We start from the raw sequence: 27,993 nt of genomic DNA, 5'->3' as shown, positions 1-27,993 counted from the left end.
GAGGATGGGATCTCAGGGGCCCAATAGGGCTCAGGGTGAGGGCTGCTTACCACCTCCCCCGTTTTATTACATTTTGCTCCTGGGCATGGAGTCTTCCTGCATCTCCCCCTCATAAGCAATCCAAGAGGATGGATTTATTTGGCATTGTGGTCCATGAATTCCGCATGCTTTTTGGGCCGTTATTCGACATTCTGTGGGATACGGTTGCACAAGTGCTTCCACAGGCCCGGAGGAGTCCTGGGCTGCACTCCCAAGCTGTCATTGAAGGGAGAGATGCTGGAAAGTTCACAATTTGATGCTGACTTGACAAGACCGACTCGCTAGGCAAAGCAGTTTCCACAACAGTGAGCTTTAGTCCCAACGTCTGGCTGAGGACGACTGGCTTTTGGGGGATGTTCAAGCTTTCTTTATTGATATGCCCTTTAATGGCACCTGTCTCATCAGAGACAAGGCGGATTCGGTGCTAGAACGCTTCAAGGACTTTCAGGCTACAGCCAGGTCCTTTGGCCTTGTGGCTGTCCCCTGTCCCCCCCCCCCCCCCCCCCCCTCAATCTGCCTTTTGCTGCTACAGAAGGGGTTCCAGCTGCGCAAATGCTCCCTAGCCTCTGCAGAAATGAGGGCACAGTACACACAGACCTCATGGATTTGGTGGCCAGCGGTCTGGTCAGTCCGCCACCCCGATTGCAACAACCTCCTTGGTGGCAGGATTCGCCATCACCTGCCCAACTGGCAGTCAATAACATCTGACAGGTGGATTTTGCAGATTTTCGAAAAGGGCTACTGCCTCCCCTTCGTGGCTACCCCTCTCCCCATGCCACCTTCTCACAACTGGCTGACAGAGGATCACCTGTCCCTTCAGCGCGAAGAAGTCACGGCTCTCTTGGTCAAGGGACCCATGGAGAGGGGTCTGGTGCCAGGGAAATCTCTGCGACATGGTCCAGATCTCGAGGGAACTGCGTAAGATCTACAGTAGTGGATAATGTACCGCGATTGGGTCAGCAGCAGACCCCTTTCCCTTCCCCAACCAGATCTGACAGTGGTGACAGATGTGTCACTCCTGAGATGGGGCGCTTTTCTGGGAGAGGTGGAGTTCAGAGGACTTTGGTCTCCGGCGGAGTCCCGACTCCACAACAATAACCTAGAGCTCCTTGCGATCTGACTGGCACTGAAAACCTTTCTACCCTCCATAAAGAGAAGGCTAGTGCAGGTGTTCTCTACGCGACCACTGCCATGTGGTACTGCAACAAATAGGGCAAGGTGAGGTCGTGGACCTTTGGTCAAAATGCCTTACGCTTCTGGACATGGTTGGAACAGCATGGCATATCCCTGGTGGTTCAGAACCTGGTGGGCTCTCTGAACACCAGAGCTGATGAACTCAGCTGAAGATGTCTAGTGGATCACGAATGAAGGCTCCATCTGCAGGTGGTGCATGATCTCTTTCGGCAGTGGGAAGGGCCTTGGTTAGATCTGTTCACCTCCACCAAGAACGCGCAATGTCAACAGTTTTGCATGCTGCAGTTGCCAAGGCGGCTCTCGCTCGGAGATGGTTTTTCTCGAGTGGGGGTTCAGCCTCCTATACGCCCTTCTGCGCATACCACTCCTGCCCATAGTTCTCAAGAAGGTCGGTAATTAAAGGGTCCAAATCATCCTTTTTTTTTCTTTCTTTTTTCTTTTGAGCCATCTTTTAATTAACTTTTACATTATACTGTAGGGAATGCATTTTGAATACAGTACATAGCATTGCGATATTCTTAAGGCAATCATGTGTGTAACATTTCTCAGTGCGTTATGATAGATCAGTTGCCTCTCGCACCAATCATTCAAATAGCACAGATACATGTATTGTTGTAAACCCATTTCAAGCCCTCTCTCTGGCTAGCTTCAAAATCCCCCTGAACTTCCTCCAGGCCCCCCAATTTGTTTCCCATTTTTTAGGGCAGCCTCTACCCTTATACACCACCTGCCCGGCTCTCTGACACCAATCCAAATCAGGCATCCGCTCCCCCATAGTCTGGGGCTCCCTTTTCCCCCATTCCCGGGCTATATTTCGCTTCGCCACTCTGGCCGCTAGTGTCACCCAGTTGTTTTGATATCTAGTGTGAGAAGTTGACCTGACATATGATGTCCACTAATCTAGTGGGCACCTTGCACCAGTCCAAACGACCCTTATTGATGGTAGGTTAAAAGTCAACCTTTATAGAAAGCTATCCTAGCGGTAGCTGTGGAGAGCAGCCTTCAGGCTAAGACTTAGAGGCGAGTTAAGCTAGTTGTTTTACCAATTATGATCTCTTGAATGATCAAATGAAAGCACACCACACAAGGTATATATCAAATATATATGTATTTATTCTAAACACAACCCCTCTGGACTCTTTGAGGTCAGAGGTAAAAGTACAATCTAAGGAACTTAATTATCATACGATAAGTTGAACAGTATACGTTATGCCCTGGGGGCCTCACAAACCATATACTAAAATAGTGGTATAAGAACCACATGAGAGTTGGAAATCAGGCCCAGGGCCTGTGGAACCACTGGGGCTACCTATAACCACCCATGGTTAGGATGCAGGAGGCTCAAAGGGGGACACGTGCAGTGTCTAAACAGCCGCGGATCACCATTGACTTTCTATGGAGAACGAACAAGTTACAATTTGAAAGATTAAGGGCACTTAGAGGTGAACTACGATGGAACCCTTTTAGACTAGGACACTTTGAGAGTCAAGACCCAGGAGAGCACCGGAGTACTTGTTACCTCACCCAGGGAAGCCGGGTGTATAGGTTTCTTTTGGTGTCCGGTTTCGTTGTCGATTCCTATGGAGAGCTGCGAAGAACTGCTGCAGGCGACCAGAGAAGTGACCAGGTGGATCCAAGGGTGGATCGGAGATGTGAAGAACCTGAAAGCAAAGGGGACAGAGTCTGGGTCACTAGCCAGAGACCAGGATGGCGATGAGAAGATGCCAACCGATGTCGGGTGATTTCAGGTGAAAGAGGTGGAGCTTGACTCTTCAGCCACGAGGACCAGGAGGCGTCGATGACGACCAGGAGCTGGATTCGAGCTGTCCCACGAAGGATCTAGCTGACTGCGGTGTCGGAATCCGGATTGGACCCAACAAGCCTTGACAACAGCAACCCACGCAAGATGACAAGATTGGTTTTGGTGCAGACCATCAAGGTATGAGGGACTCCTCCTTTGGAGAGGAGTGGGAGCACGCCTGGAGCAACCAGGAAAGCTCAAGAAACAAAGGATTGGTCTTCGTGGGGCTCACTAGCCAACGGACTAGGAACCGCAAAAGTGCCTCGAGCTGCGGTGAAGAAAGGGGACTCCCGGGTCTGTCGTGGAGTGCTGGCCTCTGTACTTCGGTGCAAAAGGAGCTCGGGCAGGGGCTTCAAATACCCCAATAAACAACTTTGCGATACCTTGGGAAGTAGGTGCAGTTGCAAAAATGCAGGATGTTCAGGAGTTTCCGGTCCCACGTCTCTCGTGTCAGCTACAGGTCTCAGCTTTGCTGGGAGCTCGGGTCAGCTTCAGAGATGCCTGGAAGTCCGTGTCCTGTGTCGCAGATTCTTCGGGATCCGGCGGGAGCCTAAAAAATGCAGACCGGCAAAGATGCAGTTGGTGCCTGTTTGGTCAGGCTGGTCACTCCTTGACCACAAGGGAGATTTCGTCCATCTTTCAGGCGATATGGAATGTCGAAGGTCCAAGAGATATGTTGCAGAGTTTCGTCCAGGGTAATCTAAAGTCCTAGGAACTGGGGTTCTATACTTCTAGTAAGTTTAGGGGTTGGACTAACTCCATGGTCCCTCCTATGGGTGGAACTGGGGAAGGGGTGGTTACACCCCTTCCCCTTTGTCCAGTTTTGCCCCAGAGCTGGGGCTGAGTGCCCCAGCAACCGGTTTGAACTGGGAACTGCATGGAGCACCTTGTGTGCTCCAGGTAGTGTCTGAAAAGCATTCACTGAATGCAACAAACCCTGCCCCAATACACTAAAGCCTGTCTGGGGAGGTGCTAGCACCTCCCTGGACAGGAAACCTATTGTCCAGGCCTCCCCTGCCGGAGTTTCGTCCAGCAGCATGAGGGCGGACTCGTGTCTGTGGCAGCAGCACCATTTTGTTAACTCCAGATTTACCAGTAAGTACATGTCTTCTCCCTCTAGAAGGGTGGAATGCTACCCCCTGGCAAGGGGTAGTATTCCAAAGTGTTTGACACCTTACACATGTTTTCATAAATCCAAACCAAAGTTAGCATTAACCACGAGGATTATAATGCACTTAAGAGTATATGGTATGGCTATATCATAGAACAGCTATAAGGAGATGGTTCCGAAAGCTGCAGAGGGGCTCAGCTCATGCTTGGGCCCCTCTCACACAAAACCAAGCACTCTACCTTCAGAATTGTCGAGGCCTGCCATAGGAGTGACTTATAGGTTACTATGTGTCTATATATAAGGTCGATATAGGTATACTATATTTAAGTAAAGGGTGCTTACACCACCTTACCCAGGCTGTAAGTACAGACCTGTGGTGTCAGTTTAGAAGGCTAACCAGTGGTGGCACAATACATGCGTCAGCCCCTGGTAGACCGCTGGGGTCCCTATGCCCTGGATACCTAAGGTACCATATACATGAGCTCACAAAGGTGACCCAGTAACCAATCTGGTATGTACCTAAAGTACATGGTATCAATTTGGAGATAGAACAGCTAGGCTGTGGGCTTGATTAGCAGGACCACAGCCATACTAAAGTTGAAAAACCAGTGAAACACAGCAAAAAGTGAGGGTTACCATAGGAAGCAGACCCTACTCTCCTACATCTAGGCCTGGGTTCTTCCCCTGATGTTAAGTAGTAACTCCTTTGCACTTAACAGGAATGTACTGGACGTAACCTGGGTCATTGCCTTAGTGATCTGTGCCCAATATGTCTGAATCTGGGGGCATGCCCATAAAATATGGAAAAATGTAGCTTCCTGACCACACCTGTGCAGCCAATGCTGCTCTCCCGTCCCTAAAGAGGACCGTCCTGGAATAGTAGGATCTATGTAGGAACCTCAGTTGAATCAGCCCAAGTGGCTCTGGACCGGGCACGGAGAGTTTGGTATCCTGAGCTACTGAGCATGGTCATCGATCCTCTGATCAGACTGCCCCTTCTGGAAGATCTTCTTCTTTTTCAGCAGCAGGGGAGTCTTCTTCACCCGAACCTTTCCACTCTATGCCTTCTAGCATGGAGGTTGAGCGGCGTCAGTTGACAACTTTCGACCTTCCTCCTGAAGTCTGTAACAGCATTTTAACAGCCAGGTGTCCCTCCACCAAGACGGTACATGCCTGCTGTTGGAAAGAATTTGTGGCATGTTGTGCAGAAAAAAACTTTGATCCCTGAAGTCTTACTCTTCACTCTTTCCCTGGTCCAGCAGGGCTCTGCTCTGGGCACTCTTAAGGGCTATCTGTCTGGCATTTCTGCCTTCTTGCGGTTGCCTGACCAACCTTCTTTGTTCATGTCCCCTATTGTACATAGGTTTCTCAAAGGGCTTTAGGTTTCTCAAAGGTCTTACTCATCTCTTCTTCTCTCCTTCACCATTCATTATGCCTTAGTGGGACCTTAATTTAGGTTTGACTTTTTAAATTTGTGCTCCTTTTGAGCCTCTCCACAATTGTCCTCTCAATATTCCCACACTGAAAACAGCCTTTCTTGTGGCAATTACATCTGCCCATAGAGAGATTGAGCTGCCACTTCATGTAGACAAATATATCAACATGCCTACCTTTTTATGCTCCTCCATGTCCCTCAAAAAGAGTCGCAACTCCACCGTCTAGACCCCCAAAAGAACATTGTCATTCTACCTTGACCACCCACAAGAGTTCTGGGTGGGTGGTCAAGGTAGTATGGGGTATTTTGGTGCGAAGAAAGGTTGCGCGGTGCAGAAGCAAACCATTTCCAGATGGGTTGTGCTTTGCATACAAATATTCTACGCACTGGCAAAGAAGCAACTTCCTGAAGGTTTGCGGGCTCATTCCACCTGAGTTAAAGCTGCGAGCACTGCGTTAGCACGTGGAGTTCCCTTCCTGGATATCTACCAGGCAACAATGTGGGCTTCCCTGCACACGTTCACCAACACTACTGTCTGGACAGCCTGGTCCGTAGGGATGGGCTCTGTGCCCGTTTGGTCCTGCAGGTTTTTCTTGTTTGAAATTAGTTTGCAGACCCTCCTCCGGGGATGGTATTTGTAGGAAGCTGGCTTTTTATGTAGTGCACCAAAATTAGGTACACTATGTAGAAAGTCCAGACGACCCTTATTGGTTTAGAAGGCTTAAACTAATAACCCCACATGCTCTGTTTAGTGGTAGTGTGGGCGAGCAGTTTAAGCTTATCAGAGCATAGTGTTAAGCATTTGTTGTACACAGTCAATAAATGAGACTCCCAATCAAGAAGACATTCTAGACCAATTTGGAAAAATAACACAGATTTTCATATAATTTTAGACACCAAGATCAGAATGATGTAAGTCTTTTAGACGTGATACATTTTTACAGGTAAGACAGTAGAAAATCACAGCTGTCAGATTTGAGGCGTGAGCCTCTCCCGCACTAATGTTATCCTATGGAAGAAAAAATCACTACATAGGCACACTTACAAACGATTTTCAAGGTTACTGTTGTATACTTGAGGTGTTTAGTGGTCAAGGTACAAAGAATCACCAGAACCACCATTTCGGATTTACCTGCCCCGGTGTGTCCGGGTGCAGAGTTGCTGGTCACCATGGTAGCCTCAAACGCCACCCGTTAAAGTCTATGGATAAACCTGTAACAGAGAAGGCTGCAATTGGGGACAAGTCCAGCAGAACCCAAAGGGGGGCTTGGCTTTTTAGGGTCTCTGAAGCATGGGATCACCGTTGGTTGGCTCGGACTGTGGCTGTGGGGCTCTGGTGCATATGTGTTTTCTATGGTGGGTTGCTTGCGTTGGAACCTCGCACTTCTTGGGGTTGACCTGGTGATGGGGGGCAAACCGAACAACAGGGCCACTCTCTGTGCTAGCCTCTGTGGTGCCGACGTCCCTCATCGGTAGGTCGGTCTTGGCCGAGTTTGTGTCCTGACTAGACACTGAACAGGCTCTGGCTACTGCAAGGGTTCTGGTACAAAGGGTATAGGTGCTGGGGGTGTTCCTCGAGGGTCTAGCGACTCAGAACTCGCTGGGAAGATGGGTCTGACCTCTTGGAGCCACAAAGCTTTTCTCCTGGGGTGCTGCTTCCTTGCTGGACCCGGTGGTCAGCAGAATAGTGTACCGGGCAGATGCGGTCAGTGGCTGCAGACTGTGGGGAAGTTACTCCTCCACTTCAAGGGAGATGCTGACTGGTTGGCAAATTGCTGGGAGCTCTCCAAGGCTTTAGGAGGATGCACAGCTGCTTATCTAGCCGGGTATTTGCATTTGTTGGGACAACAGCAGGTTGGAAGGGTTTTGCGCCTGATCTGGAGCTGGTTGACAGTTCTTGCATTTTTGGCTCTTATTGGTCCTTCTTCTGTTCCCAGTAGATGAATCGGAGTTCCTGGTGACAGAGTGGCACTAAAATACTGAATTTAGGGGTGTTCAGGGGGATGTAAGTTAGTAGCCAATAGACTATCGACCCCTGAGGTGTCTACACCCCTATATGACGACTTCCTGTGGAGTGGCCATCAATCTTACCCATAGTTCCTAGTTCTACTAAAAGCAAGATGGTGGAACCCTTCTTTTGTTGTTGACTCCAGGTAGCCCACTTTAGAGGTATGATTAGACTGAGAGTGAACACTCCTTCTGACAAACTCATTTTCTCACTGGTCCTGGTGCCAAATGGGCCTCAGGACAGGAGGTGGCATATCCCAGGTCTGGGGGAAGCCGGGGTTGCGTATCAAAGGCAGTAGAAGCTTTGAAGCCTCTGGCCTTAATATACTAACACACTAGCCATCCTGCTGGAGGAGGTGTGATGAACACATTCCTCTGAGCAGGCATTGTTTCTGTCCTCAGAGACATTGTTTCTGTCCTCAAGAGGGCGTGGTCGCTCACCTGCAGGATGGATGATACCAGTCAGCAAGCACACTAAGAGACTAGTAGGATTCAGGGGGCACCTCTAAAGTGCCCTCTTTGTGCATGACAGGACAAATCCAGTACTGGCATCATAATGATTTTTCAAGACAAGGTGTTTGTTGCCAAACACCATTAGTTTCAGTCAAGCCATTATGTAGCTGGGTAACTCGTAATGACCAATCCCCAGTACATATACTAAAGATGGCTTCCTGAACACTTGCAATGTCTTGGCAAAGAAACCAGATTTCACAGGGGCATATCTGCTCATGCAGATATGTTCACACATACAATATAATGCACCCTGCCTTTGGACTTTAAGGCCTGCTGTAGATGTGACTTATATATAGTATATGCAGTGTGTATGGGCACGGCAAACGAGGAGTGTGCCATGTTGTGTTTTCAGAAGGGTTTGCGTCTTTTCACGCAACCTGCAATGGCGGTCTGCATGCAATTTGTGTGTGGTTCCCTGATGGTCGCATAATACATGCTGGAATCCTTAGGGACCCTCTTTAGTACCCATGCCGTGAGCACCAGGGATACCATTTACTAGGGATTTACAAGGGTGCTAAATCCCTTGCCAATTGTGGTACAATTGGATATGTGTTTTGTTTTAAGGGAAAGGGCACTGGTGCCTGGTTAGCTGAGGCCCAGTGCTCTTTCAGTCGAAAAGCATCAGTACTAGGGCAAAAAAGTGGGCATGACCATGCCAAAAAAAGCATTGTCCTACAGTATTGCTCGGGTATCTGTTCATAGGAGTGAAATCTGTGGCCCGATGTCTGTATCTGATGAACCAGTTAACCTTCAGTAACGCCTTATCTGGTAGAGGCTATATCCAGCCGCAGATTCCTTACCGACCTACCCAACCTCCCTGCTATGCAAAAGGATTTCTAGGAACAGGCGCAGACCGTTTTCAGGGCCCTAGTTTTGACACACCAGTGGTCAGTGTTCTTCATGGATCCCCGTTTCTGGTGTGGAAAGTTGTGAAAAGAAATGGACATCAGGACGCCTGGATGGCACCTATATAGGTTCCATGATGTAACTACTGGCACGGCTGATGACAGACGCGGAGCCGATCGATGCCACATACCGGCGTGCAGGGGTACTGTCACAAAAAAAATTCTGCATCCAGTTTAAAAATTCCGTATCCAGTCTGACACCTGGGGGAAATTCACAGGTGGAGAATCTGTGGCTAGATATAGTCGCTACGAGATAAGGCCTTACCAAAGGTGAGTAACTTGTGCATCATCCTCAAACTAAATAAGAAAATGACTGTAATGTTTAAGGATTTGAGATCATCCTGTTCGGTATGAAGTAGTTCAAATACATGTTTGCTTTTGAAGTTCATTTATAATATATACATTATTCTTTCCTTCAGAAAGTGGCCAGTTCTAGAGTCATGCTGAGTCTGACATGTAATGCGGGCTAATGGTTTACAGCCATACCTTAGGGTTCCATATTCAGATGTCTTGTGCCTGCAGTACAATACATTGTTGTGGTCCTGAGTAGATTAACATGCAGGACTTTTTCATGAGATTGACTTGTGAGTTTGGCATGGAAGCAAAAGTTATTCTTAAGTTGTTTATATTGTCCTGTCCCACACAATTGATCTGCATTGTCTGGGCCATTATTTTGAAGTTGCTGTTTAGGAACAATTGTTTTTTAGTGGGAATAGTAGGTAGCTGTTAACTTTAACTAGATGTAAAATGTTAATACAGGCAAGACCTGATTTAATTTGACATGTTTCTAGTCTCTTCCCATTTATACACATGGCCTGTGAAGAAATGGCATAAATGGAACACTTATTTGAGATAGTCAGTTACAGGTAAAGTAACAGAATATCTACCTAAACCTCTCCCAACTATCTTCTCAGTTATGCAGACTGTCAAAACTGATAGGTAGAGTAATAATTTCGGAGGGAATGGAGTGGACGGCTTGATCATCTTTCAAAATATTTCTGAAACTGATTACCTTTCGTTTTCTTATTACAATTGTAGAAGCTACCTTTACATGATGATCTTTTTGAAGCAGAATCGGACAGCGATTGGCAGAGTGATGCAAAGGAAGATGTCTCTCAGAAGAAGAAAAAGAAAAAAACCAAAGATGAAGCCCCAGAAGAGAGCAAAAAGAAAAAAGGTAAATCTGGAAAAATGAAAGAGAAACAAAAAACTGAGGAGGAGACCACAGATGATTCACTATTGGATTCAAGATCAAAAAAGAGGCAGTCTGATGTAAAGGAAGACTCCAGTGAAGTTAAAAAATCTAAAAAAGACGAGTCCAAGGAGCAAAAGAAAAAGAAAGTAGAATCAAAAGACTTGAAGGTTAAAATGAAAGAAGAATTGAAGGATCTGAAAAAACAGAAGAAAGAAAAACCTAGTGAACAGCCCATGGAAACTGAGTCCAATGCCCAGGATTTGCAGATCGATGAAACTGAAAGCATGGAACTACAACCTAGTGTTACTCCAGAAGTTGTACCAAAATCAAAAGCTGACGGTGCTGAACAAGAAACCACTTCAACAAAACCTGAAGATGAGCAGCCAGATGGCATGGCAATCTCGGATGAGGATGAAGTTCAAGTCAAAGCGAAAAAGAAGAAGAAGAAAGAAAAAATAAGAAAACAGGAAAAGCAGAAAGAGGAAGCAAAAGCCATAGAAGTAAAAGAGATAAATGTTGAAAAAAAAAGTGCTCATAAAAAGCAACGGATTCTGGAAAAGATAAAAGCAGTTACTGAGATGAACAAACCCTCTGCTGTACTACAAAAAAATTCTAGACCGAGCTCAGAAGAGAAGTTTCACAAGCCTGCAGAGCCAGTTCAAGAGGTGAGTTAAGAAATATTTTGTTTTTAGCCAGTAATAACTTAGCATTAACAGTTCACAAATCGTTTCTGAAAGAACATAATGTACGATTAGCTGTTTTTATACATCTTTTTATTAGTGTTTGATACTAATATTACCTTGAAAACACCTGCTTTGTGACACTTCGAGCAAAAACTATTCTCCACTGCACCAAACCACTACATAACAAACTGCTTGGTGCGCATCAGTAGCAGCATATCTCAGTTTATGCTTGCAATCCTTTATTCAGAAGATACAGGTGTATGCCTTCCCTCTTTACTCCTCTCCAGAAGCTTTTTCAGAGTGTAGAATTTCATGTGACAAACCACTTTGATAGTTTACACCAATTTATAATATTTATTAATGTCTTTTATATTTTTTTTAGATGTAGAGCAGTTACCAAACTCTGGAAATACATGATCTGCATTTTGATTGTCTTTTAAATTGTCTGTATATAAATAAGTACAAACACAAATTTAGAGTGCTCCATAAATTATACAAATCACAGCTAGGAACTCTTGGTGGTACATGTGCTTACAATTTAGCTGCAAAATAGCAACCTTTTAAAACAATGATTTTCAAAATCACATTCAATTATCTTGACAAATGTGATGGACTGATAAAAACATAACCTGTTTTGATTACCACACATAACAGATGTAGCATTATGGAGGCCCACTATTGGAGCCTTTATGGTCCTGATTTCTGGACTAAACCTGTATTCTTATTACACACAGACGTCCCTTGTGTCGACCGATGCTGGAGAAATATCATTGAGTATATGATTAGGATTTTTATATTGGATTCTTTGTCTGGGTCCTTCACCCCATATCCCTGCAAGTACCCTCAGTACAACTTTGCGCCCCCCCCCCCCCATCAAAAGAGTATTCTTTGGCAAACACGGAATGACCGATGATGAAGCATTACACTCAGTGGAGTGTGTGAGGTCATCCTGTAAAATTTAAGAACATTCTAATGGCCCTGCGTTGGTTGACACAAGAAACATCTGTACTGTAACACTAGAAATTACAGGTTTAGTCCAGAAATCAGGAACATATGGACTCCAATAGTGGGGCTCCTTAACACTATGTTTGTTTTGTGTGATATTTGTTATTTTGGAAGAATGCAGACATAGCTGGGCATCTCTTCTCTCTTTCCCCCTGCCCCCGAATATATGGGGGTCAACATTGTGGTACTAGATCAAAAAGAATTGCCATCTTTAAAGTCACATTATTGTACACAATCACGATTTTTTGTGCTGTGGAAAAACAATCCAGAGCTGAATTTGGGGAAAGGGCAGTCAGGCTTGAAATGGGGACAAATGGTACAAATGCTGGTAAAAAGAATGTTTACTGTTGTAAAATCATCACCTTATTGTATACAAACAACACCATTATGTAATGAAATTATGACTTTCATACACTCCTCAATTTGTACAAAGCAAATCAGCTATGTTTGAGAAAAGACTTTTGTAAGATTCACAGCCAGGTGCTACAGGGCTCGCGAAAAGTCAGGCACTGCGGCTAACTCCTGAGTGCGCAGCTGAAGGACATGTACAGCAGGAGTTTGCCTCTCACAGTGGATTAGGCGCAGAGCCTGCCCAGGTTTTTTCGCCAACTCCTGCAGTGAGAGGTTAGTGCTGGTACAGCTAATGCAAACCCCGAAAACCTGTGAAAATTGGCATTTACGACATGCAAGACACAACATAACTCATGACACCCACCATGCTAGATATGCCACTTTGCCAATGGTGCAGGAAAAAGGAGCACACTAACAACAGAAAAACATGGCAAGCGGATTATGTTATTGTCAAACCCCTGTCAAGGGGGCCACAGGACATACAGAGGCTATTGAATTCCAACCTTGGTGGCTGAGGTTGCTCTTAGCTGATGTCCTGGGGTCCATCCAGACTGGGTCAAGTACGACCTTTTCTGCGATGCTACATTTAGGATAGCAACAGTAAGAAGTCACAGGCATCTCTGGGAGGTAGTTCAGGAGGCACCAGCTCAGAACTCTACATTCAAGTAACTGTTGTAGGAACCAGTCTCAGTCCGTCACATTTGACTAGCCAGTGTTCAATAACTTGATTCAAGCGCAGGCTGAGGCATGTGGTAATCAGATGAAAGCATTCAAGAAGGCAACAAACAGTATGTGTGTCTCTACATCTGAGTCTGCCCAGACTGGACCAGTGTAGATTGTCAGCCCTAGAACCACTGTGCAGATTTGGTTGTTGTGGTCCTATCCGGTCAGTGAAGCCAATGCAACCCTGTCTGCACCTATGAACTATGCTGGTATATGCCGAAACAAGGCCCATGTCATCACCAAAGCAGTTGTAGCCCTGACTGGATCATTGCAGTCACCAAGGCAGTTGTGACCCCCACTGGGCAGAAGTGCCAACGAGGCTGTGGCGTAACGGCAGAGCAGCCCACTTTGGAACTAGGGAACCATGTTTGAGTCTCAGCGTCGCCTCAACATCCTGTGATTTCGGGCAAATCACTTAATCTCCCTGTGCGTCTAATAAACAAATGCAGTCTTGTGGAATGTTACTGGTGCTAATGTAAAAAGCTCCAATACCTTCAGGTTAGGTTCGCTCTATATAAAACTGCAAAATGCAAAAAAAAATAGTTGTTTTGTTGTTCTTGCCAGGAACCGTGGAGAGATCAGGAGACCCTCTGCAGTATAGGGCCACTCCTTGCTTTGCTCTCTGCCAGTCCACTTTATCTATGTGTTCGTCAGATAAGGAATATGCTGGGCTTCTCCTCCTGACCAGTCTGTCCTGCAGGGTAAAACAGACTGCTCTTTCTCAGCAGCCAGACCGGCTCCTATGCAGACTCTCAGCTACCCGTTCTCAAAGTGCAGACTTCAGGTGATGTTCTCTTCCCTTTGGGAGACTGTCAAAAGTGTTTGGAACTGGAACAAATTGGGATGATTTGGTCCCACTTTTATAAACCTTTCTAGACTGGGGATGTGAATCCTCTGTCTCCAACTTAAAAGTTTGGACGGGTTCTCCTTTAAGTGTCCTTCTCAAGCTGCTCCAGACACAGCCTCTGTGTAAAGTGATACTTCTCACAGCTAGTATCACTGGGGCTGTCTCTAAACCAGAGAACCCACAATATGGGCACAATGAAGTGTGAGGTTTACGCACCTGCTGTCATCAGCTTCTCTAAAGCAGTAATCTGGCATACGTAAAAGAGCAAATCTGACCCAGAAACCTTACTTTAAGCAGTGGGAATTTTAGTACCACCCTTCACTCCTTCATCCTTACTAGCAACTAAATGGCTGTTCTCAAGTAGTCCCTTGCTAACATAGTCTTTGATTCGTTAAAGGCTACACTTCTCCATCTTCTTCACTGCACCGTTTCTAGATCTCCATCATCCAGCAACAGGAATACAGGCAATACACTTCCACTGTCTGGGGAAGCGGAGTTCATCGTCCTACTTATGCTATGCTATGCTAAACAAGGGTCATCCAAAATGAATCCCAATGACTTCAGTAATCAAAATTATGTATCAACAGAGTCCTACTACTACACATGTTCCACACGCACACTTACATACACTCAACATGCACACAGGATGTCAGCACAAGTTTCTGGGTATGCACAAAACAGCAGAACTTTAGATGAGAGGACAGTAGGGCATTCTCTTACTGACTGACAGATAAAATGGTCTCAAAACTAGGAGTGGATGGAGTTTCATTCCACGGAACTCTGCAGATTTACATTCACATTTTGTGGAATTTCGAAGGTACATAGTAAGCACTGCATACCCCTCGGTGCTCTTACATGCCTGTGTAGGGCACCAAGGCCTATCCACTCCAGTGCATATGCCTCTGTGCCCTTACATACTTATATTAGGGCACCGAGGAGTAGCCATTCCGGTGCATACCACTCTGTGTCATTACATTATGTAAGGGCACTGAGGGGTATGCGCTGCACTGTATTGTGGTGCATACTCCTCTTTGCCCTTACATTGTATGTAAGAGAACCACACCAGTGTATACCCTTCTGTGTCTTTACACTCTGTGTCTTCACATAAGTATGTAATGGCGCTGAGTGGTATGCACTGGAGTAGATAGACCTCGGTATCCTTGTATAAGTATGTAAGACCACCGAGGGGTATGCACTAGACCAAATAAGAGTTGGGATACCTGCTATGCAACGAGTCAAGACTCGTTGCAGGAGAACACCTGTGTTGTGCAGGGGGATATTCCTGTCCCAACTGTCATAGTGTGCATTGCATATTATAACTGCCACATTTCTATTGCTTTTTAGGTCTCGTCATATTAATCGCGCAAGCGATAATAGGACAAGAGTATAGGGGCTCATTCAAGCTCTGAAACCATCGCAGATTACGTCGAGTGCATGTGCACATGCACGTGCTTTTTACCATTTGCTCCCGAGCCGCCTGCCTCCGAGAGCTTCATTTCAAAGGCATCCGCTCCCCGCCCCCTGCTTCACACTTTTCATGGCCGCCAGGCCGTGTCTCCCATTTCTACCCCAACCCCCCCCACCCTCCCTAATTATTCACTGCTGTCGACCACAGGGATTGTGATGATCAGTTTGCCACATAATCGTCATCTGCTGCATGATCTGCAGATTTCAACAAGTTGTTTCTTGCTCAACCGGATCAAAAGTTACTAACACTGCAAGCAGCATGTTTTGACTGTTAAACTGTGTTGCTTATTTATGTATTTAACAATGAGACTAACTTTGCCCAGGTGGTGTTAATGTGTAAAAAAACAATCTGGTAATAGTAACGTGTGCCGCATAATTTGAGCCTTTGTTTCATTATTCTAGTGAATAATACTTAAAAGGCATCACACACAATGAAGTTCCTTTTCAACTTGCGCCAGAGTGATGCATTTGACATCCGACTCGTTGATAATTGATAATCTTGGCGTTTAGTGTGCACAGCCATTTTTGCTCCTTTTTAGGTCGAAGCCTGCATTGCAGGGCATGCCCTTCTGCAGGCAAAGAGATATTGTGAGCAGGGGATTTTAGTATGGCGTGAAGCCACGCCCCTTTTTTCCATTGGCAGGCCTCTGGAAACGGAGGCCTGCCATTGGAAAAAGCTCCTGTTTAGCGGATTTGTCTGCTCTGGATCCTGCCTCTCGAGGACTCCATGACCTGCCTTATGGTAGCACGACAATATTTTTAAAAACATTGCCTTGGCAACCATGAGGCAGGTCAGGGAGTCCTGGAGGGGCGGGATTCAGTATCCTGTTCCCGCCCCTTTGTTCCCGCTCCTTCTCCGTGGGTTCTCTTTTGTCCGTGAGCTTAGTCGTGGCTTGACCGGCTCCCGGAGCCAGAGGACTTGCTGATTGGGGGAGCCAAAAAGCGGGTGGGGGAGCCACGAGGTTGCGTGCCTGCCCCCACTGTTTGGTTCCCGGGGAGATGTTCCGTCCCTGGTCCGTATTCCCCTTCTCTGGGCTGCAGTGAAGGAAAGAGTAAACCAATTGATGAGAACCTGTGATCCTCGGCTGGTTCTCTGTGTGCGTCTTTTGTGGGGCCCACCTATCGGTTTAGGGAGTGTGCGGGCAATTGCCACCCCTTGGGTCCCATGGGGTAGGACCGGGTGCACCTTTTCCCTCTGTGTTTAGGACAAGGATGTTGAAGTGTTGCTGCTGCACCTCCCCTGCAGTGTGGCTTTGGAGCCACACTGCAGGGGAGGTAGAGATGAGCCCTTTTGCAGGTTGGAAGGCTTTGCCACCCGCCGACAAGCTGTACTCGAGACACCGCGCTGCACTCTAGGGGGGCGTCCGTGGAGTGCGGGCACGGTGGGGGCCCTATGCTCCTAGTGCTTTGGTGTGGGTCTGAGGCGGTCTATCTAGCTGTGCCTGGCTCCTGAATGGGAGGTGTCGGGGTATGGCCTGCACGGTGCCGACGGGTGAGGAGGGGGGAAATTGATAAGGTTGATGTCTGGGGCCCTTGCATAAACAACATTAGCGGCAGGCATACGAGGCAGTTGTTGCAGTCCACAGGACTTTCCTCTTTCTTAGCTATAGGCTGTTTCCAGAGGGACCTGTATTTTAGGCAGGCATGGTGTGTGGGGGGGGGGGGGGGGGCACATAGCCACTCAGTGGTCTATCCCCAGTCCAGCCGGTAGTTACCTGGGACTCAACTCCAGCCGGTAGTTACCGGGGACTCAACTGCCCAGACCAGCTGGGTTTCCTAGTTCTCTTCCCTGGCACCAATAAACGGCTAACATATTTTCAGGATTTTACAGATGTACTCCGGAGACAGTCTCCTGGTTTTAAAATTCCTTGGCATTTGGTTAATCGGATTGACTTAATGTAGGTACACTTGGCGGAGAAACGGTTCTTGGGAACGATTAAGAAGATTTGGGGGGACTCTCAAACTGCCGAAAATCTTGACACCACAATTTAATGTCGAGGCCAGTGCCGCAGCCATGCTGGCCCACGGATGCGGATTCACAACTGTCTTTTCATATGAACTTTCTCTAGGTCACCTGACCCAGGGCCATCTATGGTGCGGCCTAGGCTCCATTTCATGGACTGGCATCATATTGACTTTATTATGCTTTAATGATTTATTGTAGTGCATGTCCCATGGCCACAGTAATTGCTTCACGTTTAGATAATCATTTTCGTACTAGATGGAAGCCACTTTATAGACCCATGAGTCCACTAATACTCTGAGCATTAGTAAGTAAGTGAGTTTGGGGTCTCAAAGTGAGATGGGAGTTTTGGAGTGTTCAAGCAGGGCGGTCACATGGGTCCCTCGCCCCCTCCTTCCCGGCTTGCTCCTGTGGCAGCCCGCTTGTGTCCCAGACCTGGGCTGCTGCAGCTCTGGTTCAAGTCTCTGCAGGGGCAAGCAAACTGATGATTCTGGGCCAATCACTCAATCTTCCCGTGTCCAATAAAAAACTGTGTGTAATGTAAATGGTCTTCATGGAAAGTGCTTCAATACCAGCTGGTCGGGTTCATGCTATACAAAACTGCACCAATTAGTGCACAAAGGAATGAAGGAGAACACTGTTTAAAGGGGAAAGAAGCATAAGAAAAACTGCCGGTTTAACACAGCTTTTTGTAAAATTAGTCTTTTCAAACCCTTGAGGACGTCTGACTGGCAGACGCAGCACAGCCTCCGCTGAGCCCCCTCAGCAAATCAACCACTGCACGGATGGGCAGTTACGTGACGCAGAGAGCCAGATTAACTAGTTATAGAGCTTAGAGATGGCACAAATGAGGCCCGAAGCGCAAACAGGTTGAAACCCCAGGACGGCTGTGAGGGCCCTGGTCTGGAGCTGTTCTCTGGCTGTGAGGTGAGGGTTGGGCCTGGAGCAGTTCTCTGCCTGTGACTGCTTTTTGTGCTCTTACCGGTGTGTTAGTTGAGCACATACCTGGCTTTACCTAAAGTGTCCACCCCTTGTACTGTGAGGGGATCTGTGGAAGGGGGAGGTGTGTGTGTTTTTTTTTAAGGGGATGGGTGTTTGGGGTGGCGGTAGTTATATAGCAGTAGGTTTGGACTTGGTGGGAGGATTTAGCTAAGTGCACTTTAGCATTTGCTTCCAATACGTTTGCTTCCAATACATTATTCTGTCCTTGTATTTAACGGCTGTCTCTCCATTCTTCTGGTCATCCTGCCCCTTCCTTCACCAGAGTCTCTGCTTCTTGCTGGACTCCTTCTTTCACCTCAGCTTTTCAGTCTCTCTTAATAGCACTCCCCACAGGCTGTCTCTCTCCTCTCCATGTCATTATGTCCCTTCTTTCACTACATGCTGCCGTTTTTTCACCCAGTCCCTCTTTTTATCCCAGCCTTTTTACTCTCCTTCATCTCATCCATTCAGTCTCTTTACGGCTCTCCCATCGGTTCTTCACTGCTGTCTCTCCACTCTCCCTGTCACACTGTCCCTCCATTCACCTTGTCATACTGTTCCTCCTTTCACCAGAGGCTCTTGGCTTCTTAGTGGACTCCTTTCAACTCCACCTTTCACTGTCTTCTAATCTTCTAATAGCACTCCTTTCTGGTAATTCATTATTCTGTCCCTCCTTTCACCAGAGGCTCTCAATTTCTCACCTATTTCATTACAAGCTTTCAGTTATTTGTTTTACAAAAAAAAAATGACATTTACAATAACAATAGCTCAAAATAATGTCAGTGCGAGACCTATTGCATTGTAAATGCTTGTAGTAGCTAGAGGACGGGCAGGATTAAATTTTAAGATTGACTTGTAATTGCGACACAACTAAACATCCTTACTTTATTAGAATGGACAGCGCCTTTGTTTTAACATTGCCTGCCCTCGCCAACAGCAGACAAGTATAGTGCCTCCGTCCACGACCCCTCTCAGTGCTCTCTGTACTGTGGGAGGGTCATCAAGCAGCACGTTGTGTTCCGGTAGCACCCTGCTGCTTCTGGAGTCCTGTGGATGGGCAACCCATCACCCTCTCAACAGACTACAATCAACCCGGCTCCATTGAGCTCCGGTAAAGAGGTGAGCAGTGCTCTTGCAGGGGCTTGAGAAATCGTTCTTCAGAATAAAACAGTTAATTTTGTTTACAAATGTAAATGGCTGTCACTAGTTTCCTGTAGAAAACACAAATATGCACACCCTCTTAATGTGCTAGTGTAGTAACGAGCAATTGAAGATGTATTGCATAGAATATTAAACTGATTTAAGTCTAGTTCAGTAAAATCTCAGCCCGCAAGTTTTTCTATTAAAATAGCTTCTGCCCGACTATGTTCACGCAATTAAAAACATTATTACAGGGCAGCAATGAAAACCTCTCCGAGATCAGCGACGTTCAGTTTGCACTTCCTGAACTCCATCTATTGTTAGAGCTACTACTGCAGAATCCTGCACTTCAGAAATCTCTGTGGGCTAGTTTCATTTGTGCAGCTACAATTATTAATTAGCAAGTGTTCCTTTGGAACCGACAACTGGCACCACTGGGGACAAGGCAGACTGAGCCATTCTTATGGGGATACCCCCTCCCTTCTCCCTTAGCAGCGTGTGCATTTGCCTAATCCAGCTCTTCCCTCTCTGCTTGAAAAAGACAGCAGGCGCCAGCAGGCAACAACATAGACTGAGACATCCTGCTGGACGATGGGTTTGTCAATTACGTTTTAACACTAAACCGACCCGAGGCGCCAGGAGAGCACAAGCTAGACAGACATCCGCCTTTATTGATGTCCTTAATTCACGCTTTACTCGGGACATTTTGAACCAGCAAAAACATGTACTTTTTAAAGGATACTGTCTTAAACAGTATTGTTAGTGGGGTCACATTTTATTATAAACATGGTGGAATACTCTCAGCCTTTCACTATATTGAAATTAAAGTCGGCATGAAAGCACATTTAACAGTATTTCGTTTTTAAATATGGCATTTCAATTTAGCAACTTTAAACCGTTCATGATTTAAAACATCACACACTGCAATAGTTTATAATCTCTCTGCTTCTCTATCTCTTCCTTCTCTAATTCTCGTTAGACTGAAATAACTACTATTTTGGAGGCTCTCTCTCACCACTTTATCTGCGTTGCTTTCAAAAACATACTTCCATTCCACGTCCTGCTGTCTCTGTAGCACGCGCCACATTTTGAGATATGGTGACTTTTTAATTCTAATTTTCCACATTATTTTTCACTCTACATTCTTCCTCACACACCACCACATCATACCTCAGCACCACTCAGCACCACCACAGCACCACTCCGCACCACCACATTATCACTCAGTACCACCACACACCACTGAGCACCTCCACAGCACCACTCATTACCACCCCAGCATCACCCAGCACCACCCCAGCACCACCCCAGCACCACTCCAGCACCACTCAGCACCACCCCAGCAATACCACAGCACCACTCAGCACAACCACAGCATCACTTAGCACAAACCACAGCATCACTCCGCACCACCCCAGCATCGCTCAGCACCACCACAGCATCGCTCAGCACCACCACAGCACCGCTCAGCACCACTGCAGCATCACTCAGCACCATCACAGCATCACTCAGCACCATCACAGCATCACTCAGCACCATCACAGCATCACTCAGCACCACCACAGCGTCACTCAGCACCACCACAGCGTCACTCAGCACCACCACAGCGTCACTCAGCACCACCACAGCGTCACTCAGCGCCACCACATTATCACTCAGCGCCACCACATTATCACTCAGCGCCACCACATTATCACTCAGCGCCACCACATTATCACTCAGCGCCACCACATTATCACTCAGCGCCACCACATTATCACTCAGCGCCGCCACTTTATCACTCAACGCTGCCACTTTATCACTCAGCACCGCCACTTTATCACTCAGCACCGCCACTTTATCACTCAGCACCGCCACAGCATCAATCAGCACCGCCACATCACCACTCGGCACCGCCACATCACCACTCGGCACCACCCCATCACCACTCGGCACCACCCCATCACCACTCGGCACCACCCCAGCATCACTCAGCGCCACCCCATCAACAATCTGTGCAACCATTAAACAACAACTGGTTCAAATATGTTCTCTCAATGTTTCAAGCTTTATTACAAATGTCACAAAAGGATGTTAATATTTCACTTCTGTTCTTGGATTTTCGTCACAATAAAATACACTGAACATAATCTTCACAAAAGTTATTTACAAAAGTTTAAGCTATTGCCATTATAAATTACAATCACTTTTATTTAAGTATTAATTATTTATAAAAATTAAAAGCCATTGCTATTTGTAATATCAATACATCTAAGTCATGTAAATACAAAACATGTTGCATTACAAATGCTATAGGTGTCACATTTGCGAAAGTTATAACTATTGGCATTGTAAATGACAAAGCTATTAATTTAGCTATTTTCAAAACCAACACATAAATATAACAAGCATTGGAAATGCAATAGGTCTCGCATTAGGAAAGTTTGAGCTATTGGTCTTATAAATGACTTTTTTAAATTATTGTGTTGATTTTTGAAATAGCTAAAATAATAGCTTTGTCATTTACAATGGCAATAGTTATAACTTTCGCAAACGTTACACCTATAGCATTTGTAATGCAACATGTTTTGTATTTACGTGACTTAAATGTATTGATATTACAAATAACAATGGCTTTTATTTTTTTTTAAATGATTAATACTTAAATAAATTATTTAATTTGTAATGGCAATAGCTTAAACTTTTGTAAATAACTTTTGTGAAGATTATGTTCAGTGCTTTTTATTGTGACGAAAATCCAAGAACTGAAGTTAAATGTTAACATTTTTTTGTGATGTGTAATAAAGCTTGAAAGCTTGAAAACAGCTTGAAACATTGTAAGAACATATTTGAACCAGTGATGCTGTAGTGGTGCTGAGTGATGCTGTGGTTGCGCTGAGTGATGCTGTGGTTGCGCTGAGTGATGCTGTGGTTGCGCTGAGCGATTCTGGGGTGGCGCGGTGGCGCTGAGTGATGCTGGGGTGGCGCTGAGTGATGCTGGGGTGGCGCTGAGTGATAATGTGGTGGTGCTGAGTGAGAATGTGGTGGTGCTGGGGTAGAGCTGAGTGATGATGTGGTGATGATGAGTGGTGCTGAGTGATGCTGGTATGGTGCTGAGTGATGCGGTGGTGGCGATGAGTAATGCTGTGGCGTTCAGTGATGCTGTAGTGGCGCATAGTGATGTTGTGGTGCCCCTGAGTGATGCTGTGGTGGTGCTGAGGGGAGCGGGACGAGAGGAGAGAGGTAAGTAGATAGGAGAAGAGAGGTAGAATAAGAGAGGGGAGAGAGGAGAGTGAGGAGAGGGTTGAGTGAGGAGAGGGTTGAGTGAGGAGAGGGTTGAGTGAGGAGAGGGTTGAGTGAGGAGAGGGTTGAGTGAGGAGAGGGTTGAGTGAGGAGAGGGGAGAGTGAGGAGAGGGGAGAGTGAGGAGAGGGGAGAGTGAGGAGAGGGGAGAGTGAGGAGAGGGGAGAGTGAGGAGAGGGGAGAGTGAGGAGAGGGGAGAGTGAGGAGAGGGGAGATGGAGAGGAGAGGGGAGATGGAGAGGGGAGGGAAGAGTGAGGAGAGGGGAGATGGAGAGGAGAGAGGGTAGTGAGGAGAGGGGAGAGTGAGGAGAGGGGAGAGGGGAGATGGAGAGGAGAGAGGGTAGAGTGAGGAGAGGGGAGATGGAGAGGAGAGAGGGGAGTGAGGAGAGAGGGTAGTGAGGAGAGAGGGGATTGGGGAGAGAGGGGAGGATGATCAGCCACAGATACTCAGCTTATGAAAGTAGTGCCATGGTTGGGGTAAAGGCCCATCACTGCTGAGGGAAGTTAGCCTTAACACATCATTGCCTATCAAAACTGGGTTTAGCTCCTGTACGCTTTGCATTGTAGGTTTATGTCCAACCATTCACTTGTGCACAATAGCTGTGATGCAATAGATTCAACAATCAAAAAATATAATAAAAATGTATTAAATGCTGTCATAATGTCATCATGTTTCTGATGTGCACCGCTGCTCCTACTTGCTGCTGGTCTTATGTTTTTGTTTTTCTTTGTGCTCGCTTTTTACCTAAAATCAATACATTTGGTTATCAAAAAAAAAAATGTATTAAAATCATCAGCCCTGGTTCCCTAATGCCTGAAATAGAAAAGTACCAATAAAATTCCCGTATATTGGCTGCTGCCACCAGAAAATGCATCTCGGGTCACTTGACGAACCTGGAAATGTAACGAAAGTTTGCCAAAATCTTCATTTTTTACCATTTATTCCAGGTTATCAACCCTACTGTCCAACTTCACGTTAAATGCTCACCACGCTTTCTGGTTGTTCTGCATCTTTCCCTATGCAGGCGCCTGAAGAGCAACGGATCTTAAGCCGAGCACTGTCTTACTTAAGTCAAAATGCTTCGTAATTAACTGTATAAATCCCAGAGGATACACGTTAAGATATGAAACAAGGAGGTTTATAATCTTAGGTCCATCACGTGGGTCCTTTAATATGTGATTTTTTTCGGAGCAGCAAGGCGTTTGGCCGGCTCTCCAGCACGTCTCTGATGCTTAACAGAGGAGGTTCTTCTGGCGCAAATAATCTGTTGCTAAATTGGTCTATTTGTCCTCGCGGCGGCTCTCTTCTGCTGATGGCGTCCAAGCGCGCGCGCCGGAAATAGAACATGTTTTCAGTGGCATCTTCCAAGGGGAGTCTGGAGTCAACCCTGTCTGCGGAACAGCTGTGGACGCACCAGCGCGAGGCACACAACCAGCGAGCTGAAAGAGTGAGGGAGGGGGAGGGGAGGTGAGCTACGCAGAGGCAGGGAGGAGAGAATAAAGAGGTGAAAGATGTGGAGGGGAAGCGAGCAGCCAAAGGATAGGTAAATGAACAGTAATGGTGGGAAGGAAATGGGATGAGGTAAAAAAAAAAAGGGACGTATTCAGGACAAGGAAGGAATAAAGAAGCAAATGAAAGGGGCAAGTAAAATGAATCGTCAGCCTGGGGAAAAAGATAAAGTGGAGGAAGAAAGCAAACGAGGTGAAGGGAAGCAGAAATTCAAAATGGACGAGGAGGGGTTGTGGGAAAATGGTGGCGAAAGGGAGCCATGAAGGGGAAGAAAGGGAAAATCAAAGGTAACCGTAAGAAAAATAAATGTTTTGAAGCAAGGCGCAGAATGTTGGTAACCGTAAGAAAAATAAATGTTTTGAAGCGAGGCGCAGAATGTTGGTGGTATGGACAAGAGTTTTAAAGAGACAAGAATAAGACGGAAGGCAGAGAAGGGGGGGTGGGAGGGGGAGAAATGCGACACGGCGGGCAGGGGAGGGGCGGAGCGGGGAGAGGGTGTGAAAGCAGCAGGGGCCTGGCAGACGGCTGAGGGAACTGAAGAAATGCGACACGGCAGGCAGGGGAGGGGGCGGAGCGGGGGTGTGGGAGGAGTGCAAGGCAGGCGGCTGGGGGCATGTGCACGCGCTTTTAAGCTCAATGCGCATGCGCATTGAGCTTAAATTTCACGGGCACTGCAAGGAATCGCCACGATTCCTTGCAAGTTGGTTAAAGAGTGTTTAAGCCCCCATAGTCTCGCAAGCTCGATGCGCATGCGCATCGACAGGCGAGACCTAAAAATCGGCATTTACAAAACCAATAGCTCAAACTTTCCTAATGAGAGACCTATTGCATTGCAAATGCTTGTTGGGTTTGCATTCACTGAACCATAAGTAACCTTTAACAGTTTTTTTGTGCCAAAATGTATATACATATATAGGCATTCTAATGAGATTCCTGTGCTTCAAGGATGTTTAGGGGGTGGTAAATGTTATGTTGCTGAGGGGTGTGGGTGAAGAGTATTTGGTTTGATTTTCCTAACAGCTTCTACTTTTGCACTCTCTTATTTTATAATACTTGTTATTGATTTTCGATTAAAATAGAGTAAAGCAGTCACACAACCTACTCTTGACTAATAGTCAATATTTCTTGAGCTTGACAACAGTACATATGATTTTTGTAAACATTCCTCCTGGGTGCTAGACCCCATACTTTGCAGTTTTCTGCGATACCCCATCGAATTATAAACATGCTCTTCAGCCTTTGCCCAACAGCCTGTGCCTTATATCCTTTCTCCAATGAAGGAGCCTTTTCCAGTTACCAGTGTCGTGCAATGTCTCTTTTCGTGCTCTCTCTTGCCTTCATTCTCTCTCCCTCCCCCTCTCCCTCTCCTCTCCCCCCCCCCCCCCCACTGGTTTATTATGCACACAGTGACTAGTTGTACTTTGCATACGCACTCAGTATACTTGGAATTGCTACTGCAGTTTATACAGATGATTGGCTCAGTATTATAGTATTCGTTTTTCTGTGCATGCACATTCAGTATTCCTGGACGTGTTAGAGCAGTGAATACATGTAATTGACACAGTACTATGGGACATATAGCTTAACATTTGCACAACGTCAAAAACAGAGCCAACTCAGTTTGTATTTAAGAATAGAATATATTTGCTGAGAGGCTAGGCAAATATTTCAAGGAAATAGAGTAAAAGGATTCTATTCTATTGTAGCTATGTATTTAATCATTAAAAAAATAATATTCATTTGCCTCAAAGGTTTCCCACATAGTTGGAAGGTGAAGCAAAATTAAGTTGTTTAATTCCTTGTTATGCAAGAAGCAAAATATTGATAACTCAGTTTGCTGCAGGGCGCAACTGTAGGCAATGGGACCAAGACTAAATATAGAGCAGTTTTGCTTCATCAGAAGTCTTTATGTGCAGTAAAATGCCTTATACTTGGTTTCATTCACAACCTCTCCCCCAATCCTTACTACATGAACAGAAACACGTTGCAGTACCTCTGTACAGTTGTCATTAAAGGGTGTGAATATGGATTTTCTGTAGAACTTACCACAGCTCAAACATTTACAGACTATCATGAATACAGAGTCCCTGTCTTGTTAACTTTAAATATTGGACTGTATGGTGGGTTGTGACGCTACTGGGAACTGTTACTTTCAATTTTGTCTTCCTTTGTACCACTCCTAATGCAATCCTGAGATGTGAGCTTGTTAACGCATATCTCTGATATCAGTCATAGAGAGCAGTTTGTGGGTGACACCAAGAGTGCAGGTCTCCCAACCACCTTCCCTCACTGCTTCAGTTTTGTCACAGAGTGGGGTGGAGCCAGTTAAGACCTCTGATCCCATCCCACCTTGTGACAAAGTAAAAGGAGCAGGGGTAACTTCAGAAAGGTAAATAAGCAAACGAGGGCTAAGAATAATTGCAGTCTTGGTCAGTGCTGTTGCTAAAGCATCCAAGGCTTCATTTAATAGTTCAAATATGACTGTTCTGCAAATAATGTAGTTATCCTCAGACATTACCGATTACTTTCAAATAGCCATGCACAGGGCCCTTTCCTTGCATTCCAAGGAACAAAGAACCACCATCACAGTTCCCCATCTGCAGCCCCTTCTGCGTTATTGTCTCCTCCCTGCTTCAAACAGAGCAGATACTTATTTGACATGCTTTTGTGTCAGCTGTCTGTATCTTCTGGAGGCCCAGCAAAGACTCCCCATCTAATGCACTAAAGAGTCCCTTGCTACCTCCGAGGGTTTTCCCTCGACCCCCCCCCCCTCAATGGTTATCCAAGAATTTGTGCAGGCATGCAACTTGCATATGCTGTCCACTGCACATGTCTTGACTGTGGCCACCACATCCCTTGGGCCATTCATTTCAGTTATTATAGCTTTCATGCTCTTACCTTGTTCTCAGCCAGCTCCAAGCCTTGTTCAGTAGCCGACGGCCTATACCCAACAGCCTCTACCCAAAGCTGCCTCACACTGCTGCGATCTTCGTTATCTTCTCCAAATGGGTGTGGAGCGCGGTAGGGCATGTTCTCCAGGTGTGCGTTCTGAGTTGTTGTTTTTAATTGCAGTGCGTCCAAGATTAAAGCAGTTTTCTCTGTTTTTTCTTCTCCCCCATATGGCACTGTAGATGTAGCTCAGTTTGTAGCACATCCAGTCTCAACACCGTCTCCAAACATTACTCACTACCACTAGCCATTAGCAGGTATCTGCCCCCTGGACAATACACTTCAATCCTTAAAGCCATGTGTAGCGGAGTTTTTACTGCCTTATGGTGCACCAATGCAGGGGGTCTCTGGCTCCCTCCACCAGGCAGTCACCCTCCAGGTGATTGACAGAAAGTTTACCACATCCTGGTTAAGCTGCACTTTCATGGCAAGGTATTTCTTCCAGAGTCTTGCAGCACCATTGATGAGCCAGTGTCCAAGAACAAGCCCCTTTTCCAATTAATAGGGGCTAGATGGGAGTGCCAAACCAGCATTATTGGGTTCAATACTCTTAGAGTGCTGCTGTGTTCGAGCACACATGTGTACTGAGACTTTGATGAAATACTAATAACTTTGGCAACATTTTATTAATTTGACAGCCACTTTACCCATTCAGTTCCAGGTTTCATTCTAAATTTTTGCAGATTGGTCAAGAATGTGCAAAGTGGAGGGGCCTGGTGTTGACATACATTAAGAGGCTAAAGCCTGACCTAGTATTCTTCCAGGAGATGCATCTGAAGGGAACACAATTTGGCTTCCTTGGCAGAGGGGCATACAAGATGTTAGCGCACGCAGGTTTCTCCAGTGGCGCGAGAGGAGTGGCAATTCTAATTAGAAAATCCCCACCTTTTCGAAT

General features: G+C 46.2%; 1 protein-coding gene across 1 annotated transcript in view; it reads left to right on the top strand.

Annotated features, from left to right (window-relative positions):
- Positions 1–27,993, top strand: part of MPHOSPH8 (M-phase phosphoprotein 8) — a 284,316-nt gene that overhangs the window by 87,831 nt on the left and 168,492 nt on the right. The window contains exon 3 of the mRNA XM_086935216.1: positions 10,044–10,865. Coding sequence (XP_086791342.1) covers positions 10,044–10,865 — 822 coding nt within the window. The remainder of the gene's footprint in view (positions 1–10,043; positions 10,866–27,993) is intronic.

This window comes from Lissotriton vulgaris, chromosome 8 (genome assembly GCF_964263255.1).
Source record: "Lissotriton vulgaris chromosome 8, aLisVul1.2, whole genome shotgun sequence".
Classification (NCBI taxonomy): Eukaryota; Metazoa; Chordata; class Amphibia; order Caudata; family Salamandridae; genus Lissotriton; species Lissotriton vulgaris.
Note: the sequence above shows the minus strand (reverse complement) of the source record. Positions and strands in the feature narration are given on the sequence as shown.